Source organism: Emericellopsis atlantica (genome assembly GCF_019669845.1).
Source record: "Emericellopsis atlantica unplaced genomic scaffold F5Z01scaffold_37, whole genome shotgun sequence".
NCBI classification, from domain to species: Eukaryota; Fungi; Ascomycota; class Sordariomycetes; order Hypocreales; family Bionectriaceae; genus Emericellopsis; species Emericellopsis atlantica.
Genome location: NW_025764739.1, coordinates 130,004 through 150,653, shown reverse-complemented (window position 1 = coordinate 150,653; position 20,650 = coordinate 130,004). Strand labels below are relative to the sequence as shown.

At 55.8% G+C, this 20,650-nt stretch overlaps 5 protein-coding genes across 5 annotated transcripts; 3 read left to right on the top strand and 2 right to left on the bottom strand.

Annotated features, from left to right (window-relative positions):
• Positions 1-2,323: 2,323 nt before the first annotated feature.
• Positions 2,324-4,650, top strand: F5Z01DRAFT_375516 (uncharacterized protein). Its single transcript, XM_046259369.1, has 2 exons — positions 2,324-2,446; positions 2,510-4,650. Exon 2 carries the CDS (start codon positions 2,713-2,715, stop codon positions 4,498-4,500), a length of 1,788 nt encoding a protein of 595 aa, XP_046114343.1. The 5' UTR covers positions 2,324-2,446; positions 2,510-2,712; the 3' UTR covers positions 4,501-4,650.
• A 1,145-nt stretch (positions 4,651-5,795) lies between these two features.
• On the top strand, positions 5,796-7,438 carry F5Z01DRAFT_374809 (uncharacterized protein). The gene has a single exon (XM_046259366.1). It carries the CDS (start codon positions 6,174-6,176, stop codon positions 7,335-7,337), a length of 1,164 nt encoding a protein of 387 aa, XP_046114342.1. The 5' UTR covers positions 5,796-6,173; the 3' UTR covers positions 7,338-7,438.
• Positions 7,439-8,641: 1,203 nt separating this feature from the next.
• F5Z01DRAFT_640311 (concanavalin A-like lectin/glucanase domain-containing protein) lies at positions 8,642-10,303 on the top strand (the record flags this gene model as incomplete). The annotated part of the gene is made up of 3 exons (XM_046262514.1): positions 8,642-8,894; positions 8,969-9,274; positions 9,333-10,303. 3 exons carry the CDS (start codon positions 8,642-8,644, stop codon positions 10,301-10,303), a joined length of 1,530 nt encoding a protein of 509 aa, XP_046114341.1.
• Positions 10,304-11,344: 1,041 nt separating this feature from the next.
• Positions 11,345-13,683, bottom strand: F5Z01DRAFT_375389 (uncharacterized protein). The gene is made up of 3 exons (XM_046259368.1): positions 13,618-13,683; positions 13,109-13,556; positions 11,345-13,059 (listed from the first exon to the last, which is right to left on the bottom strand). The coding sequence occupies exons 2-3, from the start codon at positions 13,519-13,521 to the stop codon at positions 11,739-11,741; spliced, it is 1,734 nt and encodes a 577-aa protein (XP_046114340.1). The 5' UTR covers positions 13,522-13,556; positions 13,618-13,683; the 3' UTR covers positions 11,345-11,738.
• A 2,307-nt stretch (positions 13,684-15,990) lies between these two features.
• On the bottom strand, positions 15,991-16,942 carry F5Z01DRAFT_374865 (uncharacterized protein). The gene is made up of 2 exons (XM_046259367.1): positions 16,663-16,942; positions 15,991-16,614 (listed from the first exon to the last, which is right to left on the bottom strand). The coding sequence occupies exon 2, from the start codon at positions 16,595-16,597 to the stop codon at positions 16,049-16,051; it is 549 nt and encodes a 182-aa protein (XP_046114339.1). The 5' UTR covers positions 16,598-16,614; positions 16,663-16,942; the 3' UTR covers positions 15,991-16,048.
• Positions 16,943-20,650: the final 3,708 nt, after the last annotated feature.

Below are 20,650 nucleotides of genomic sequence, written 5' to 3'. Positions count from 1 at the left end.
CACATCTTGAAGGTGGTCAACTCGAGGGCGGCCATCGCGATCAACATGTCGACGCATTGATCTTGAGTGGTTTGCGTGACTGGCTGCCAGCCAAGGGTCTTCTCCTCCCCTACTTCTGCGCCGGCGTACCGAAGCGTCCGGAATGGGGCACCGGTCGTGAGCCGGGGAACGGACGGGATGGGGCAGCTTGGTGGGTTGAAGTCATAAACGGGACACGAGCCGAGGGCGGGAAGGTGGGAGACAGCGTCGAGTCATCAGGAATCAGGACAAGGCGCGGGAACGATGAGTCGAGCGTTGACTGACTGACGGGCTGCGTTGCTGCTGCTGCTGCTGCTGCTGTTGCTGCCACCTATAGGAAAGAGGATGCGCTGGCGTCGAGTGTACTTTTCCTGCACGACTGCATCACCAGAGGGTTACAGGTAGCTGAGCACTGGCTAATTAGCTAGTAGCTGCACCTGCGCGGACGCAGAACTGCGTCGTTCTCTGCTTGCTGAACCGTCAGTCAACAAGTCTTATTACTCTGTTCGAACCCGTGATGAATCTTCATCAGTTTACCATGCGTTGCTTCTCGCCACTATGCGACTGTCGTGTACGTTGAACGTCGTGCCATTGGTACCCGACACTCACTCCTCGACTGGTACAAGCCCTGCCGTTGATGCATCGGGCACGAACGGGAACGGCTAGGAGATGGCAAATCTTCACGTTGAGCGTGTCCGACATGGCATTTTCCCTGTGGTCGTGCCGTCTCGCTGGCTTTCCGCCGTTCGGGACACCCCTGTTCGGGCTCGGGTATGGTGGAGCAACATCATGCAAGCCCTTGGGGACGTGATCGTGGCACCAGCCCAGGCGCCCCATTGTCACCGTCGCCAAAAGTGACAACTCTAAAACGAAAGGTGACTCAGGAGTCTAAGTATATCTCTGAGGACACATGGCCTTGGAGACAGCCCTGTCAGGCCCAGCGGGTGTTTCAGAAGTCTGAGGCCATCTCGCGCGCTGGCACTGAACTGTGGTACCGTACTACGTAGACGTGCCGGGTCGGAAGGGAAGGCCATGCATCGACTGGACTCCACAGTTGGGCTCGAGTGCTTGAGGATTTGAGACCTGGGCGCTATCCAGTCGTTCGCTCAATGGCTCACCCGCCTCACTGAACAGGCCAGACCCCAGGTGGTTGGGATATGGCTTCTCTTCTGGAAGGTTTATCAGCGGAGAGAATGGCACCTGATCAGCTGGTGCACATTTGGCTCGTCGAATGGGGATACGTTTCGACAGGAGGCATTGGTGTATACGCGCCAGCGTACGTACCGCTGTACGTGTAGAGAATTGGATCGACGACTGGAGACGGGATCCATCGTGGAGGGGTGTGTGAAAGCGACCCTGAGCTCATCAGGGACCTGTTTGTGTGCCAAAATGGGATACTTTGATCCCTAGTGCTCAGTTAACTGCGCTCAAATTTCAAGTAGTCATTGACAGTCAGTTCCTTAGTGCTAATGTACCAGGCGCTACGCACTTTGGTCTATTATTTTGTACTGCTGGGCTGTTTGCTAGTAACTCACTCGTCATTTTCCGGGGTTTGAATTGTAATGCCCCCCGTCTGCGCGGGTTTGACTCACACGCGTGACGACAAGACGCTGGCAAGCACAACAGCAACACAGCGGGCAGTAATGACAGCACTACTCCGTACGCAGTGTGGAATACGCAGCAGGCGACGATTGGAGGTTTTGTCAAGCACAATTATACCAATCAATTCCTGCGCGCTGCCTGGAGATGCAGACGCCCCATCCCTGCTTGTCCCCACCCCCATTCCTCCCGCTGTTGCTGGCTGCCACTCTCTGTGTCCAGTCCCCCTCCCTCCAGTCCAGCATTTCGAGAAAGTTACCCCTCTACTCCGTACGCTCTGTCTGACTGCTCACAGCACCTCTATCTCAGAGGACTCGTGGAAGCAGCTGTTGTCTTTGTTCTCACCAAGACAGTATTCGAGACGCCTAGGAGTGTCCTGAGAAGCAACCAGCTTGCCTGTCCTGTCGTCAACCAAGCCAATCATCAACTTCAAAGACAATCAACCCTCCTCCAGCCGGTGCAGTCCCATCATCCCCTCCGTACTCTCCAGTCCAGTCGCCCTGCTGTGCGACATTACAGCTGGCAGGACCCGCTGCCGCCCACTGAGCCAGGCAGGTGCTCCCTCTGCATTGGCTGCGCAGTCGGTGCTTCCGTTTTCATAAGAAGATTCCTCCCCCAGATCTGCCGTTGCCGCTGCCTGGCCTGAGACTCCTTCTCTTTTTCCTCTCTTCCCCTCAGTATCAACAACCACCAACCGTCCGTCCGCACGAAACCGCAACACTCACTCACGACTTGACGAACCGATCACGGCGACTTGAGGCTTTTGGCTCTATTTACGACAAAGGCTGATTTTATGACATACTCAGCTCTTCCGCCTTCAATCAACCCGGTAAGAGCGGGACGAGAAAAATTAAATTCCAGTTGCCGTCCTGAATCTGACCCACCCTCCAAGGATCGTCCCGTTCCTCGTCCTGGCTTCCTAGCCACGCTCGACCCAGCGCCAGCATTCCAATTGCGACCGCCACCCTCTGCGCGGCCAGACTTCCCCCACCAGCCCTGGGGCTGACGAGCCTGTCGTCACCGCTGCGCTTCTAGCGCTCCCAATCTCTCATTCTCTCCTTCTACACGCTACGAAACTCAAACTCAGCAACCACCATGCACAAATCAAAGATCGCCTTTGTCGAAGAGGCAGACGACGACTCTGGCAGCTCCGTCAATGGCCGGGCCGGCACTCGCGTCTACGCATTTACCGACTGCGGTGATGAGCCCAGCACCCCATCCAGGGAGCGCCCCAACACCGGCAAGAGCAGACGCGGCGATCAACCCAACAGCACCTCGGAGTCGGCCAGTCGATCCGCCCGGAGGAAAACAGAGGACAAGGAACACCGAAGACTGCGCGAAGAAGAGCGCAAGAGGCTGGAACGCGATGAGGCAAGGAGAGCTCGCGCAGAGAAGAAGGCTCTGGAGGACTCTTCCAAGGCTTTGAAGAAAGTCCGACCGCAAGCCAGGCACTCTCAGACGCAACCCGTCATACAGCAATCGCCGCAAGCCTACAGACGCGGCCACGTAGAGGAGTCAAGCTACTATGGAGTTCCTCAACCTGCGTCCTCGGGCAATCGACCTCGCGCAAAGACAAGGCCCGCCAGCTACTATGCTGGGCAGACACATCCACCTCCCCACGTTGGCAGCTGGCAGCAGAGCCCCATGATGCCAATGGCATACTCACCGGCTGGTTCCTACCCTCCACCGCAAGGTTTCCCTCCGGGCCCGCCTCCCATGCACATGCCTATGCCTCCTTCAAACGCGGGCCCGCCTGGGTACTTCGACGGAGGACCATCTCCGCCTACTCAGCACCGAGATCTGCGGTCCCGTTTTGAACGACCTTCGTCAGCCATGGGCGTGCACCCAACCCCTCCACGAGGCTATGAGGCAAGCGACTTTGTGTTTGAGCACGATCAGGAGGACTTTTACGCGCGCCCCGGCGACGAGCCTCAATACCAATCAAAGCGCTCGTCGCGGACGGCCAAGCACGACGAGGACCGCAAGCGAATGCCTCCTCCCGAGTTCAAGAACGTCAGATCTATTCCCCGTCGACCGAGCACGACTGCCAACCCGTCCACACCCTTCCAGCCGCCACCACAGCGACCGGCTTCCCGTCAGGGGCACTCTCGCCCACCTCGCCCATCTCATCGGCGATCTGTCGGTTTCCATGAGCAAGCGGCATTTGACGATGACGAGGATGAGCTCGAGCAGGAAGACTTGTTCCACGACATGTCGCCAGAGCCAGTCCACGAGCAGCGCCGCCGGTCCATGTTCCGTCCTCGGCGAGATTCCATGTACTATGAGGACGACGAGTACGACATCGCCCCCGCCCGTTCTAGCCGCCGGGGAAGTATCTATGGCTCGGTGCCTCTTGGTTCTGGAGGCGTCAGCCTACCCAAGGAGGACAAGTACCTGGAGGCCATGAAGTATCAGGAAGATGTCACTGGGCCTACGCAGGTACCACTTACTGCCGACGCTCTTCGTAAGGCAAACAAGCCCAACGTTGCCAGCAGCCGCTCGACACGCAGCAGTGCCAGCCGCGACGAGAGCGAGTACAACAAGCGCAGCAACGCGACTGGTATTACTCGCTCGTCATCTGGAGGCAACGGAGACGACTTCACGATCAAGGTGTCCGGCCAGGCTGTCGTACGTGTGCCTGGCGGCGCCGAAATTGAGTGTGAAGACAGTGAGATCACCTTCTCCCACGGCGGTCGAGGCAGCGGAGCAAGCGACCAAGCCAGCAGTTTCTACCAGCTGGAGGATGGGGCCAGCAGCCGTCGCGAGCGTAAGGCTCTCCCACCCTCCTTGCCATACCGCCCCCGCGCACCTAGCCAGGCCGACTCGCAAAGTCGCAGGCAGTGCGCTCCAAGCCACGCCCCTTATGAGCCCTTTGATTACTAAAGGGCATGTTCACGAAACGATGAGTTCTGACGACGCGACGAAATGAGCATCTATTTCTTTCTCTATCGCCTTCTGTTACGGTTACAAAACTGGGCACATTGGGGCAGCGAGCGATATTTTTTTTTCTCTACTTTCTTATTTTGGATATCTCGTATTTTTTTCCTTGGACCAGATTTATCTCTGGTAGGGCGGTCTTTCGCCGGAATGGCACCGCTGGTGGAGGTTGATATGTTTTTGTTTTTGTCCTTGTCTACCTGGCAGGGCATGGAAATTTTGATACCCCCTTTGGAAGTCGGCTGCTATATCGGAGGAGGGCATGTCTTTCGGTTTTCTTTCCATGGCAGCACATGGTGCCCCGTCTTTGGTTGATGACTGGGGGCTGGGAGTCTTGAGTGGACAAGGACGGTCGAGCCATTTGGCTTGACCAGCTCCCGCATGCCACTCAAGGTCCTAGTTCTCAGAGAGTAACCAAGATGGGGCGCCTCAGCGTTGTCGCTTTTCTTGTTTTTGTCTTTGGTGTTTCCCCTCGTCACGGTCAGTGCTGAGGCCATGACCTTTTTGATTATAGCGTTAGACTGTACGGACAGCAGGGGTTCACACCCCTTTTGGAAACATGCAAATTCTGTTTGAGTGCAATGAAACGGTCTATGTCCACCGTGACGTTTGATGTATGTGATTACGCTGTAGTTAATGTGGATTCTCCTTGTTCCTCTGCAATTCCAAGGCTGAAGTCCTGACATCGTACTTTGTGTGGATGGCTTGCAGTCAAATCAAAAGCCAGGCAGGTAGGTGTCTGCCTCATTATTGAGAAGTACCAACATGTGAATTCATTCAACTGTGAACTAAAGACTACATGTATTCACAGCTGTGACAATGGTGCTTTTCAGTTTGCTAAAGACCTTCCGGGTAAGCGACGCATGTCGAAAGGCCTGCAGATGCGAATCCAGTCGATATCGTAGTCCTCTTCAATGTGATCTTCCAGCAAACGTCGGCATCGGGCATTAAGCACATTGCTGACGCTTGAGGATCTCTCTCGTGATTGTCAGCCTTGTTATCAACAACACCCCCGGGCTTAAGTTTGTTTCCAGGCGAAGGTGCGTGCCCAACTTGCTTGAGTGGTTGCATGAACAGCCCCACGTCGTTGCCGCGCCAGCCAGCCTTTGTTTACTTTGCCCGCGACGTCATCAGCAAAACGCCAGTCCACGTTCTGAGGCCAACAGTTGACCATAACCAAAGGTCAGACATTGAATGATAATGGTCGATCAACGCAAAGAGCACTGTATGTAGGCTTCTGGTAATTAAGGGCAAATTGTGAGAGAATCTTTCAGACTATTGCGCTCCGCGTTTGGGCTCCCGTTGAACCCTGCCGAGCAGCAGCTGCAGGCTGCTGCAGCCAGCCCCCAGCCATCGAGTTGTTGTGGAAACGGCAGCTTATAGCGTAACACTTGCCTCCCAGATTCTGGCCGACTCATCCTCCTTCAACACCTCATTATAGCTTTCAACGACAGCCAAATCTGCCTCCCAACTTTTCATGCTTGGCTGATGCCATCTACAATCCAGTCATTTGTTGTTCCCATCTTACTGATCAGCTACGCACTATCATCGAGAAGAGAGACAAGATCCAGCTTCCGCGCCGCTGGCATTCCAGCCCAATAATCCTAGCTGTCACCACGATGGCACCAACCCTCAGAGAGTCTATCCTCACCCTACTCGCGCCCCCTCCTACCGGCTCGGCTACCGGCCATTCTGGTGGACCCCTCGTTGCGGCCAAAGACCTTTTCGCGAGCACCTCGTTGCATCGTCGAGACGACGACAAAGTAGACCCTTCTCGCGGCGTTCTCGATCCGCACGACATCTCCAACGTCGGCTTCTTCGTGCTATTCGCTCTGATTGGCGTGGCGTTCGTCTGCACGGGCATCTGGTTCTTCTTCTGGGCAAAGAATGGAGGATTCTACTTCAAAGAGAACGATTGGGATGATTACAAGACGACTGTATTAAGAAGAAAAGGACCCAACGGCACTTTGCTGAGCGGTGCCACTGAGAGTACGAATTTGGGAGGCGGCAGTGTCTACAAGGATGTTGTCGATGACGATGGCCGCACTGTTGTCACCGAATCGACGGCGTTGAGTGGCATCACTGCCGGACCCAGCGACATTGGCGCCCGCGAGAAACGGGAGCGCAAGCGCGAGATGAGGGAAAGGGAACGTGAGCGCCGACGCAACGAAAAGAAGAGCACTAGCGACAGCGCCAAGCGCTCGAAACGACATGTCGGTAGTGAGGGTGTCGAGGACGAGGAAGCCGAGCGTGCGGCCAAAGAGTATCTGCGCAACTACCGCCACGAGAAGGCTGCAAGAGTGGGTGGGTTGAACAAGGAGAGTGAGGGCTCGCAGTGGGATGGCAGCACAAACCCCGGTGACTCGACCGTGTCGTCCAACCTGCTGTCCAACAAGCAGGCCACGCCGACCTCCACACCAACCAAGGCTGGTGGCATTCGCAAGGTCTACAGTACAACGACGAAGAACGAGAGCCCCTCCCGCCACAAGGAGGCCAGCCGTCGCTCGCGCCGTGAAGATGGACCACCCCCTGCTGCGTCCTCCGGCACCAGCTCACCAAGCCGTGTCGCGCGCAGGGACTTTAGCTATCAGAGAAGCGTCGTCGGCTCGGACAGTGCGCTCACGGAGAGCCTGCTGGAGGGCACGAGCAGTGACCTTGGCACCAAGAGCTATCATCATCCCAGGCCCGAGCTGAGGGCGCAGAGGCAGAAGGAACGCGAGGAACGACGGGCGAGAAGGGGAGGGTACCGCCGGGGCAGGGGTGAGGATGATGAAGAGCTCTGAGGGGATTGTGCTTGGAAGGAAGGGAACGGCGCTGGATGGGAGTGATTTGGATGTCTTGACTGTATGTAGAATATGATAGGATGACTCTTTATGAGGTCGGAAATAAACGTCTTCTAGCTACGTTGCTTGCGGTTATTAGTCTGTGTGTGTGGCATGTGCGTATGTCCTTCATAGACATTATGTCCTCGTCTGCACTCAATCTCACAATGTGTGCATGCTCGATGAATGCCATCCTGACAACATAAAGGTCGCTGTTTTGTCAGCCATGGGCTCATGAGACATTGTTGGCACGTTGCCCCGGTGTTCTCGTTGCTGCCCTTCTCCTGGCTCTTGGAGTTGGCGCGCCCATGAAACACGCACCGCACGCTTGCAGTCAGGGCGCCAGAAATAAAGTCTAGGCGCTTGCTTTGTGCGTCTGGGCATGCTTCCCAGTGCAGCTCTATCGCCGTGTTGTCAGCGGCTTAGCCAGGGCCACGGCAATGATCTGTGCCCAGGTACTAATAAGTTACTTTGTGGTAATTGTTGTCGACTGATAATAATCGTACAACATGCGTACAGATCTTGCGATAAGGTAACCCAGGATAACGTCACCGAGCCGACCTAGTCGTCATGCGCCGCCTGGCCAAGAGTTACCTGCATGTCCCCGCAGACCTGTTAGTGCTCTTCCACGATATCAGCCCAACTCTTATCAGCCCCGCGAGGCGCGAGTGTACCTTGGCTGACTTGTCCCTGTAGTCCCACTGTAAATGGGGCCAGCCGGAGCGCCAATCGCCCTCGCCGGGGTCCCTGGAGGCCCTGCACTGGGCTTGGGTGTCCGGTACGTTCCCTCCCGCTGCCAGTGTCTCCAGTCCAGCCCAACGTTGGCTGGATCCGGTTTGACTGACCATCATTCATTCATGCACCTGAATCAATCGTCCACTCCTCGACGTTGTCTTCCCATCTCCCTTTCCCTCCCTTCGGATCCACGTGTCTGTCATCGTCCATTTCCTTCACGTCCTTGAGCGAGATTCCCACTCCCACAACCGACAGACGACTGCGTCGACCACCGACCACCGACCCCCAAGTGGCGAACATACGAGACGAGGGACGCAGACGGACCGACTTGCGCTGCTCACGCGAGGGCTTGGGTGCCGCATTGAAGGCATCTACGCGCCCGATTCGAAGGCCAGCGATATTCAGACGATCTATGAGAAACTTGCGACGACAAGGGCACTTCCAAAGCGAAAACGACTCTGCGACCACACCATCCCACTCGCGGCGGTGACGCCGTTCATCTTGACATCACCACATACATGACCAGCACGATGGCCACATCACCGTCGTCCGCCTTTACAGGCGTCATCATCGGCCTCGTCTCTTCTTTTGGTTCCATCGTTTTGATAGCGATCATTGTCTTCATTTTTTGGGTAACGGGATGTGCTGGGTCGGGGCGGATCTTGCTGGATCGCCTGGGGCGGCCGGGCGAGTTTGACGATGAGCAGGCGTTTGCGCGAGAGGAGGCGGAGGCGCTGGAGAATATGGATGAGATGGCGAGGGCCGAGTACCTCCGGGCAAAAGGTAGGCCTTCTCCCCCCCTTCCCGTACAGCCTGCTCTGGCAGGGCGAGCAATGGGCTGACTGACGCGCGCGCAGCTTTTGTGACGCACAACCCTCCCGAATCGTTACAAACGGAAATATCACTATCACAATTCCTCGCCATACAAGAAAAGGGCGTCTCGGCCTGGGAGTTTGAGCCGGAGTTGGAGATTGCCAACTGCTTTGTCGAGGCGCGGACCGAAATCGAGTTCTTCGACACGGAGTGCACGGTCTTGACGAATCTGCCAGTCCCGAAACAGAACGATGTGTATTACTGGGAGGCCAAGATCTACGACAAGCCGGAACACACACTCTTGAGCATCGGAATGGCGACGAAGCCGTACCCTCTGTTCAGATTACCAGGTAGGCGAGCCCGCTTTCAAGCGATTGGCGACCCCAGCAGCGTTGCTGACATGTACAGGCTTCCACAAATACTCTGTCGCGTACCAATCCACCGGCCACCGACGCTACAACCAGCCCTTTAGCAAGACCAACTACGGCCCTCCGCTCGTGCAAGGTGACGTTGTGGGCGTTGGGTACCGTCCTCGCACAGGCGCCATCTTCTTCACCCGCAACGGCAAGAAGCTGGAGGAAGTCGTGCACGGACTGAAAGCGCAAAATTTCTTCCCTGCCCTAGGCGCCATCGGCCCCGCGGTTGTCCATGTGAACTTTGGCCAAGCAGGCTTCGTCTTCATCGAGGCCAACGTCAAGAAATGGGGGCTCGCCCCTGTCACGGGCAGCCTTGCCCCTCCGCCGCCCTACGGTTCGGAACAGGGCAGCATCCTCCTCGAGACAGGCACCAAGGACGGGTTCACGGGGACACCCAGTCGCACCCACAGCCACTCCGTCAGCAACTCGTACAACGTCCGTCATGGGGAGAACCTCAACCCGTCACACGGCCGGACACGCAGCGGTAACTTTAGGATCTTCCCGCCGACGAGTCCCGGTCCCGTCAGGAGCCCGACCGACATCTCGCTCGCACAGCTTGTCCCCAACGATGGCAACGGTGAGGGCAGCAGCGCACACCAGGCCTACGAGGAGGAAGTCTCTGACCCGATCAACCTACACATTGAAGACGCGACGAACCCGCCGCCGGGCTACGCCAGCCCAGACCAAGCCGCGCACGAGGGACACGCAGCGACGGAAGACGACGAGGAGCGACCGCTGCACGTCTCCGCCAATAGCAACAGAAATAGAGGCGACTCGGTCACCACGGTGGTGCCAGCGCATCACGATGGGCCCGTGCCGAGCTACAGTGATGCCGTCAGGCAAGGTGCCACGCCTCAGCCCAGGAGCGACGACTCATCCTCCGGATCGGCGGGAGAGGAAAGTGAAAGTCAAGATGACGATGACGATGAAGAAGAAGTACGAGAAGGAGGAGGTTCACCCTAACGAACGATATGAAAGATACATCTATACAATCCACTCCTTGGGTCTGTTTTATGATACACATAGTCCTGTCGCTCCCCAGCGCTCATCCTCTGCAGTCTCGTTTGCAATGGCGTCTCGGGTGTTTGTTCTGTCCTACATCAGCATGTTCGTCGGCAGTAGCCATAGCATGACCTAGGTCTCTCCTTTCATGTTCCTCTTTCTTGGAGTACCGGGTGGTAGACGGGAATGTTTATAAATATAGCTCGGACAGCTCCAAGAGGAAGATAGTGTACGCGAGATACCAACAAGACATTTGTTTCATCCATGCTTCATAAAGTAGCTTCACTTAAAAAGACAATAATCTTAAGAGAAGGCACAGCAAGTTCATTCAGTCTGCGCAGGAGTCGTAAGCGTCAGACAACGCCGCAGCGCGCGCGTCTCTATCTAAGGTGAATAACCAGGGAAATTCAAATCCATCGTCCATATGCAAAATGCCAATACCCTGGGTTCTCTCAATATCTCTGCTCGTCAAGCAGCAGCAAATTCCCAGTCGTCCAAATCATAGCAAAGGTTGTCAAAAATCAGATCCCATCAGCATGCCAGCTCGTAAAAGAAGAAAACGCCATCCCAAATCGCCCATTGTGCGCCTTGCTTCATTTTGTCGCTAAACACATTCAAAATCAACAGTCGCTATGCAGTTGGTGGTCGCCCATATACCAATTCTTTTTTTCGCCAAAAGGAGTGTGTCTATATTGTGTCGTTTCAAGTCGTGAAAGGAGTGTCTATAATGCTGTGTACGACGTGGTCGTACTGGTCGTCAAGGGAGTGTCGTGGCTGGGAGCAGCCGGGTATCATAAGGATTGTTGTATAAGATGTAATACACATTAGGTCGGAGTAGTATATCGTATGGTCGTCAAGGAGTGTCGTCGAGATCAACTCGGAATCAAGGAGTGTGTGTGTGTTGTTGGAGGCCGAGGCTCTCCTGTTGTAGCGAGCGTGGAAGGAGTGTTGTGTACATGGCGGCTGAGTCGATTTATGGCAGAAAGCATTAAGCCAGAGAAAGGTGTAAATCCAAAATAAAAAACATGCGGTACTGAAAGCGGGATCGTGCAACCAGTGGATGAGGCTGGTGGTGGCACATCGTGAATCACTGAGGATGGTGTAGTCTGCCCTTGCCCTTGTCCTTGGGATCAGGAATGTGGTTGAGAGGAGCCTGGGCCAACGGAGATGGAGAATGCGGTCCAGAGGAGACGGAAGGAGTCTGTCGATGCCGGTGTTGGTAGTGCGGGATGGAGCTCATCAAGACGGGCGGCGGCTCCGAGGAGGAGGCCATACCAGGCGTGTGAGGCGGGCGGTGCAGTAGTGGTGGCGTCGATGTCGATTTGTTTGAGTTCCTGGACGGCAACGGTCAATCCCCATTCAGTCGTCTCCAAAAGCAAGGCCGCCGTGGTGTATTTCAGATCCACACGGGTTGGGTGGTGGTAGGAGAGACGAACCCGGCACCGAAGCTGTGACGCGCATCGTGATAAATTGGAGACGGCTGGGCCTGCATGGCGGCGCCCATGTCCCAGTTCCTGTACTCGTCGGTGTCGCTGTACGTGACGGAGCCGTCCAAGTGGGATGGCGTCGGGCTGTAGGGTCCGGCGGCGTACATGGGAGACGGCATGTTGAGGTACTGCGGCTGCGACTGGTAGGGCGAAGGCATGACCACGCTTCCGACGGGGCTGTGGGTGTGGCTCACAGCGGCGTTGAGCACGGGCATCGACTCGTGGCTGTAGCTGAAGGCAGGATTTCCATACAGGCCATACGACTCGGAGCTGCTGTCGTACTCGGAGCGACTGTCGAAAGTCCGGAAGCTGGGAGTCTGGAACGTGGGAAACGACTGGGTGCGCTCTGGCTGGACCCAACCCATGCGAGCGCGGAAGTCACCAACCGAGTCAATGGGAAAGTCCATCAATCGCAGGGGCACGGTAGCACTGGAATCGAAGTTGTCGGTGACGCTGTAAGACATGAGGCGCCGGGCAATCTCCTCGACCGGGACCAGGGACAGGCTACCAAAGTAGGCGGATCCGATTTCCGGGAACAGACGCTCCATCAAGATAGCCACGGTGTACAGGTGGGCAATGGCGACGAGGGAGTTGGGGGAGCATCGATAGTTCTGCAGGTAAGCAACGGGCATCCAGAAGAGCCAGTCACGGAGAGACCTCAGGCGCTCAAACTGCTGGGCAATGGGGAGCGTGTGGCTGATCTTGCGAGATCCTTTGAGGAAGCTGACCAAGTTCTGGATTTGTGTCGTGTCGACCTTGAAGGCATCCTTCTGGCTCTTGAGGTGGGCCTCAACCTTTTGGACCTGTTCAAGGGTGCTCTGGTAGGCGTCGAGGTCCTCCTTGCGTGGCTGGGCGCGGCGGTGGTCAGAGCTCGGGGAAGGGGGAGCAGTGGGAAATGTCCTGCTCTCGGCGATGAAGTCAACGAACTGCGACTCGTTCTTCCAGCCCTCCATGGCGGACATGATGGTCGAGGTGCCCTGCATGAGCTGGTTCCAGCCGGACCAGTCCGTAGCCTGCCAGGAGAGGACCAGGGATGCAGCGAGAATGGCATCCGAGTTATCGCGTGAGAAGACACCAATGGCTTCCTGGAGACCGCTCAGCGCCACGCCTCGGTGCTCAAAGCCCATTCCACCGACCAGGGGGCAGTCGGTGAGGAAAGCAATGTGCATGGCCGAGAAGGCGAGCAGTGCGTGCATGACGTACGGAGTCGTGGCTCCAATTCTCAGGATACTAGCAGAGTGAGTTAGCAGGCTTCTCAGGCGCGAACCAAGGGACTTACATGGGGATGTGGCGAGTCCACAGGGTGAAGTTATTAGCATCCATGACAGAGAGTTCATCGTAGACGGAAGCAATGTGATAGATCAACCTCAGGTCTTCCCAGGAGTAGCTGCTGGCCACGGGCACTGGGTAGATGCCCATGCTGGGGAAGGGAAACACGTTGGTCTGCTGCCACTGCAGGAGGCTGGCCTCGATCTCGGGGGTCCACATGAGATCAGGCTTGTCGGGCGTCGTGGACCTGTTGGGGTCGGACGCCGGGACATCGTTGTACGGGCAGCGGATCTTGTGCTTGGTGCAGTTGCGGCACTGCGGGAAGCTCTCGTCACAGCGGATATGGCGTTTCTTGCAGGTTTCGCAACCCTTGCGAGACTTGGTGTGACTCCGGCGAGGAGGACCGCCACCTGGACCAGCCATTGCTAGAATGGTGAGATGAACGAGAAGTAAAGAATCTAAGCGGCATGTCAGGATCCGGCACGGCAGACAGGCAGGCTGGACGGGAGCGGCACATACATACGAGGTAGCTACACGGATAGAGCGTGTAGACTGACCAGTAATGGTAGCGAACGTGGGTGAAGTGATGCGAGTTCCTGTGGTGGACAACTCAAAACTGCAGGATTGGGGGACGGACACTTTCTTGAATCGTCCAAGAAGAAGCGTTACGGAGCGCAGCTACGACTATTAATGGTGGAGCGGAATCTTAATAGTGGTCGTTGTCGTTGTCGTTGTCGAGCGGTCCGTTGATCCTGGTACCGAGAATCGAACTGTTGGCGGTGCTCTCTCTTTCAAAAAGCGAATTTCCCTTTTCCAAACCTTTCCCGGGGTCGGTCTGTAGCGATCGTGTGTGGCACTGTGGTCCTTGTCGTTTCTGAATCGTTCCCAAAAGCCTGATCGTTTGTGTCGGGGGAGACTGGAGCGACGGGTTGTTGGGCGTGGATGAGGCGATTCAGAAACACACAAAGCGACAGCACCGGTAAAGCGAGTGACAGGAGTCAACGAGGACTTCCTAGGGGGGTTGGGGAGGAGAGGAGGGAGGAAAAAGCGAATGTCAGAGGAGAGACGACTTGTCTGTAGGCGGTGGTTCGATTCTTTGATGTTGACTAAGAGGGGGGGAGGAGAGGATGGGCTGGATGGGTTGGGGGACAGCTGGGCGTTATAAACAGAGCATACGACATACATGGACTGGACGTAGCCGTCTCAGGGTCGTAGGTTGCATCGGCTGGACCCAAGTAAGGCCGGGCAGGGCTGTGTGGCCCGTCCGTGGGTGGGTGGCCGGAGAGACATAGGTGGGACTGTCCGCGGGTGTGTCGGGGGGGCTAGGGTGAGGTGGGTTGGGCGCCGGCGGAGGCCCATGTACTGTACTGTAAGCCCGCTGTGGCTAGGCTGGGCTGGGCTGGGCTGCAGTGCGTTCTGCTGTCCAGCTGCTGCACGGAGGCCTGCGGTGACTTACAGCGCTGAAGAAGGCTGGAAGTCTGGTGGAAGGCACGCCAGGCATGGCACGTAAGGTAATCATCGCACAGTCAGTGGCATCTTTTGGCAGCGCCTCCTAATAATCATTCGATCTTGTCTTCACGTCCATGATTCTCAATGGGCGTAAATACAACGTCGAGCGCCGCGACGGAGAATTTGCTGGCTGATGCGGATCACTTGTCTAGCATCGGCACTAACAGAACACATGCTGCTGTTGGTCTACTAGTGCAGTCAAGTACAGCGTGGCAGGCCGCCTACAGCGCAGGGCTCGACGCTATAGACGACACGCTAAAAGGCATCGAGAAGCAGCCAAAAGACGGGATTCCGCGGCCAGCAGCATGGGAACTTTTCGGCCGTCGGTGTGTGTTCTCCATATTACTTTTTTTTTTTCCTGTCGCTCGCTGACCACAGGAGGAGACGAGTAGACTTGTGTCTTGTGTTCATCTTCAACGACAAGACCGATGAGACACCAGAATAGATCACTGAAACCTCGTACTCAGGTGAGACCAGAGTCCTCAGCCTCTCTCTTGGCCTGGTGCCTTCATTCCTCTGCCCGTCGATCTCCGCAGCAAATCCCAGTGAGATGTTCCGAGGCCAAACAGTTGAACAACAACCCAGTAGGGCGGAAGGGCTAAGAGCAACCGTGCAGGGCGACCGGGGAGGGTGCAGCAGTGCCATGACGCACATGGGGGACATCATCATGTCTTGGCCCTCTTGGGGGCCTGGGATAAAAATAGCTGTCCGTGCCAGTGACAAAAGGGCCCAAAGTCCCTTCTGAGAACTGCTCCCGCTTTCCAAGTCATCATCCACCGTGACTGCCAAGCGCCAAGCGCCAAGTGCCAAGTGCACAGCGCCCAGCCAGCTCTAGCTCTGCTGGCCTCTAGCTCGCGCTTGGGCTGTGGGCTATCGGCGAACGGCAGAGGGGGGTCATGACAGCAGAAACGCCGTCTGAACTCTGTCGCTCACTGGTGTCCAAATTTATAAACGGTCCAATGGCTGCTGCGGACATGGTACGATCTCGCGAGATGAGCTTCGTCCAGAGCTGAGGCTAGGCCCTGGGGCCCAGTCGTCTCACCCGTCAGAACATGAAGCCTGTCCAGTCCCCATGTCGAGCATCGGTATCTAAATACAGATGCCGTATTCAGCCGGTCCCCTGGTGATCAGAAATGTTCGGTGTCCCTGCATGCCGTCATCCTGGGGCATTCGGCCACTACTCCATGTATCTGACGATAGCTTCATGCATCGGTGTTAACTCGAGCAGCCATATAGCAGAATGCTTGGCATTGCTTCACTGGCCCGCCACGCTCATCCTTCAGCGTCCAGACGGCTTTCGTGGGCATGATTATGCACTGGGGTGATGACAGCCACGCATCAGCTGGGATCTGGTTCGACATCCCCACGTTTTCTGTTATAAACCAACAACACTGCTCGTCTGCCATACCTCACAGCCCTATGGAATGCACCGATGACTGTTTTATTCATGTGTGCTGAGGGAGAAGCGGCTGGTACGCGGAACAATGAATTGCCTTGCAAAAATGGGACAGTCGCCAAGTATTGCACTGAAACCACGCTTACTTGACGCCATCGGCCGCCCCATTGTCAGCCCTGGGCGAGGCCAGCAGGCCTCCATGCTCTCTCTCGCAACGCCCTCATCACGGCTCGTGGCACTTTGCGGCAGCTCGCCGCCGTTCAGCACGTAATAATAGACATGATTCTTTTGCAGGCAATAGTGCTGGCCCCGGAAAGGCTTGCCGTCTTGTGTCCTGCGGTCAGGTTGATGACTGGGCCTGACTGGCTGCAAGTCATGCGCAATTTCTCGGCATGGGCTTGGGGCTGTTCGGTCACCGGTGATGAATGGACTGGTGGTGTCGTGGTGATGTGCCGAGCGAACACAGGATCTTGGCTGACGATGAAACAGAGCGGTCTTCGAGCCAAGTGTGGAGGCTGGAGTAGCAGCCGAGGGCGAGAAGAACATGAAGATTGATAATTGATTACTAGGTATGCTCCATGTACTCCACAGCATACGTATAATAATATCGCCTGTCTCTTTTGTTAATAACAGCCAGCCACGTGTGATTCGGGGGTTACCTGACTAATGACAAGGACCGACGACGACAGGCTAGTGTGGATCTCGGAGCAAGCCCACGGCTTCACCGACAGCTTGGCCTGACCACACACATCACCAATCAACTGCCTACTTGTCCCTTGGCTCGGGTCGCGCAGCAGCGTCAAGTTGCCGAATAATGCTACCAGAAACGACTGCCTGCTTGCCTTCTCGCCAAGCGGTCAGAAGGGGCTTGCTGTCAGTCGCACAGTCTGACCACATGCACCCTCGTGCCGCACAGAACCGCCGTTCTCATGGCAGTACCACACGGCACTGGCCCAAACAGGTAGCCAGGGCGTCCAATGGCCAATACTTGTGTTGCCCTATGTGCTTCCTCCTCACCGTCTCCTCAACTCAGAAGAGGCACATTGTCGGCCGCACATGGACCGCAGCAATAAGCAACGGCAGCTATTATGCATGCTGTGAGTCTGTAGGAGGGTAACTGGTCCAATCTTGTGACTGGACAATCGGGGATCAGATTGTGGGACAGGGAGCGATCAACTGCATCCAACGCACATGCAGAAAGATATGCACATGCCGCAACGCCCATGCCACTGCTACGCTACTCCAACGTCCCTGGCTGGGGTCGACTGTGAATGTTCATCAGTGGGAGGCCACCCGGCCAGGTCTGCACAGCAAGATACCCACCAGACCTGTCGGGCGGCAGTCGTTCTGGTGATCGTCTCGCAATGTGCCTGTCCTGGGACCTGACTTCCTTCGATACGTGTGTTTTTTTGAGGTGGAGGATGCACGTTGCCGTTCTCCCAGAACCCCAAAACATTGCCAGGGGTCGTTCGTCCGGGGTCTGCTATGATCTCCACGAGTACGAGATGTGAGGTCACCGCCAAGGCGCTTGGCAGCGCACGCTGTCTGCTGGCAACTGGAACTTGCTTCAGCTTGCTGCCAAGAAGCCGAGTTTGAGAATGGATGTGATGTGGTCTCGTGTCCGCAGATTCGATGCTCCTGACGCAACAAGTGAACAGCCGACCAGACTAGTTATCCTCTCCCAGCCCCGTTGAGCTGCTCCCGACAGGAGTATCATGTCAGCCAACACAATGCGGCCGACGGTCGACTCGTTTGTGACATGTCACTCCCGGACAGCTTGACCTCGAGTGCTCGGCTACCTCTCTTTCTTCGAGCGACGACACCCCAAGGCGGTATCTTGGACCGGATGGGGCAGCTGTGACAGTGAGAGTGAGAGTGAGACGCAGACGCAGACGCTAGACTAGTAGGAGTAGATCTTTGCCGACGGGAGATAGTATCATAGTGTAAAGATCCATCGGCATGGAACCCGGAGCTAAATAAGTGCTCCTCGTTTATGAGATCTTTTTTGTGTCCTTTGTTGGTCTCCTCCTACAGTGTCCATATCGTAGGGCGTTTCAACGCCCATTAGCAATGATTAGGCGCAAGCCGCACCTATCACATCGGGGTACCAAGTTCTCAGGGCCGTCGATCTTCTGCCTTCCTATCGCGCGTATGTATGTATGTTCGGGACGGTGGTCGGGATGAGTGATTGTCATGTCCACGTGCTCTGCCTGTCCTGTCCAGGCAGATGCGATGGAGAAGTCAACAAGTCACCATGCGGTTCTCGCGAAGGAGGTTGGCATCGACCTTGGAGCTGCATGTACGCTTGGCTGCTTGGAGGATGGCGTGTTCTATTTTCGAACCATGTGCAGCCGTTGGTCGCGGGATTTCTCCAATCCCGCCCGACCGCATTTCTTGTCCCACGGGCCCGAGAGCCCTCCTTGTCTTGGCTCTTGGCGCGCACGAATGTCCGTCAACGGCGTCAGACAGCAGCCTGAGCAGCTCCCCGAGCACTACTCCGTAATGAATGCAAGATGCCGCCAGTGGGAGGCTGTCAAATGCCTGCTGCCACCTATTACTCGGTGACTGTGCCAGTGTGCATGCAGCAGACTTGGCCCAATCATGCCTCTCATCGCCTCGCTGTTGTGTCAAGCTATGCGTTCGTGGCAGTGTGGAAGTGGCTTGCAACGATACAACGTTCCATGATCTGCATGGCTTCTACTGGCGGCGGTGTCGTCTTTTTTTCCCTCTCCCTTTCTCTGCCGTCCCTTGGTGATCGGCTCGAGTCTGGTGGATTGCTGATTGATTAAGTTAGTGCCCGAATCCTCGCATCGGACATATGATGCGACGCGAGGCGACGCGAGACGAAGCGAAGCGCTAGCGCCGCCCGATGCTCAAGGGAAATTTTCCCATTCGCAAGTCGGAGAGCGGTGGCGCTGGCACGCTTCAGCACAGTCACGACTCACTGGCTCTTGGACCCTGACAGATGGCAATAAACCGTGCACGGAACCTCTTCCGCATGCTGGGAGTTTCGCATTTAGCCCACAAGAATCGCGAATAAATATGGGTCGAAAGCGTGCTCAGTCCGCCAAAGTGAAAGAACTGATCGTTCAGCTTTCTAATATATCGACCTTTCTCCACGGAGCAAAATTCAAATCATGGATACCGGTGCTTGTAGATGCGCTCGTCGCTCGTGGGAGCTGCTCCAAAATGACGGACCTCGCAGGGTCGATCTGTCGGTCCGTTTCCTCAGTAGACTTGGAGTCGTGAGCTAAGGGCTGGCGAACACTCCAAGTTGCGCCCAGTCTCTTCCTATCAATAGTATACCGGAACTCCACAAACATGGTTCGCAATTGGTCCTCGGCTGCTCGAAATAGAACTTAGCTTGAGCTTTCGAGTCAGTGCCTGTTGCTACAAAGCCAATGTCTTCATCCCCTAGGCCGCTCACCTGCCTGCAAGACCTGAAATGCTATCCAGCGTCTAGCAGCGAGTGATTTTGACGTCTTGCTGGCCATTGACACGCCCTGGAACAAGACCCCAAAGTTGGCAAAATGGGGTTGCTGCCTTTGTTGGCGAATATCGGACTCGTTGATCCCGTGGGGATGGTTGGGTTGAGAATGAACCCCCTGTGGCGGCATGAGGAACCCAGATCCAATCGTTGCAAACTGGATAGCTAGGCTCTAAAACAGGTAAACACTTCACAGACCTACTCCCCGACTTTGGATGCCGTCCGTCCCTTGCACGCATGGCGACCTCGCCTCACGATGAGGCTAGTCCTGTGCAGGTGGGAAGTTGTAGTGGCACCAAGCAGTGCTGTTGGCGAGACGTGTACTCCCTAGATCTACCATGCTTGTGGTCATGGCATGCCGGCTTCGAATACCAGCATGCAACAGCTTGTATAATAAATAGACTGGTTTAAGCCGCATGGCAGAGGGATTCGTCCCTTGTGTGCTCGGATCGGTAAATGTAGGGTTCGTGATAACGATCTCGTATTTGTCTGACGCGGGAAATGAGGGCGGACGGCGGGCTGTAAAGAACCGGCATCGTGACGATTCTGCTCCTGCTTGAGGACGGAGTACAAGCCGTAAGGTAGTGCAGTGCCACCTTGCAGGCAGGTGGTCAGGAATGCGCCTTCCCCTTGTTCTGGGACCTCGTTGAGCCATGACGTCCGAACTTCAGCGGCGTCAGTATCGGGCGCACTTCCATTCGACTCATTGAAACGATAGAGTCGCACGTATGAGAATGGCATCTTCTGAAATCCAAAGCTTTCCCTTACGTCCTCGCCCAGGGGTTGCTCTGGGACAGAGGTCCAGAGCATACCAGACTACCGCGAGATGTGGCTGGGATAGGCTACATGTACAAGGCAGTGATCAGTTGCTCGCAAAATATGTTCTTCACATTATCTTGTGTCAACTCTATCGATCTAGTCGTGTTGGAATTTGCCTGAGCATACAACAGCCTCAACTTGGCTGTCTAGGATAGGGGCCAAGTTCGAGACATAGCGCAAGACACCTCCCCAGAATCGAGTCTACGAAAAGAAAATTGGCTCTTTCTGTAACCCCAGACTTCCCATGTCCCAAATCTAGGATATCTCCGGCCTCAAAACCCATAAAAGGCCTAACGTATATATTTGTCTTCATGGTCGGTGCCGTTCGACGCTCAGGCTTT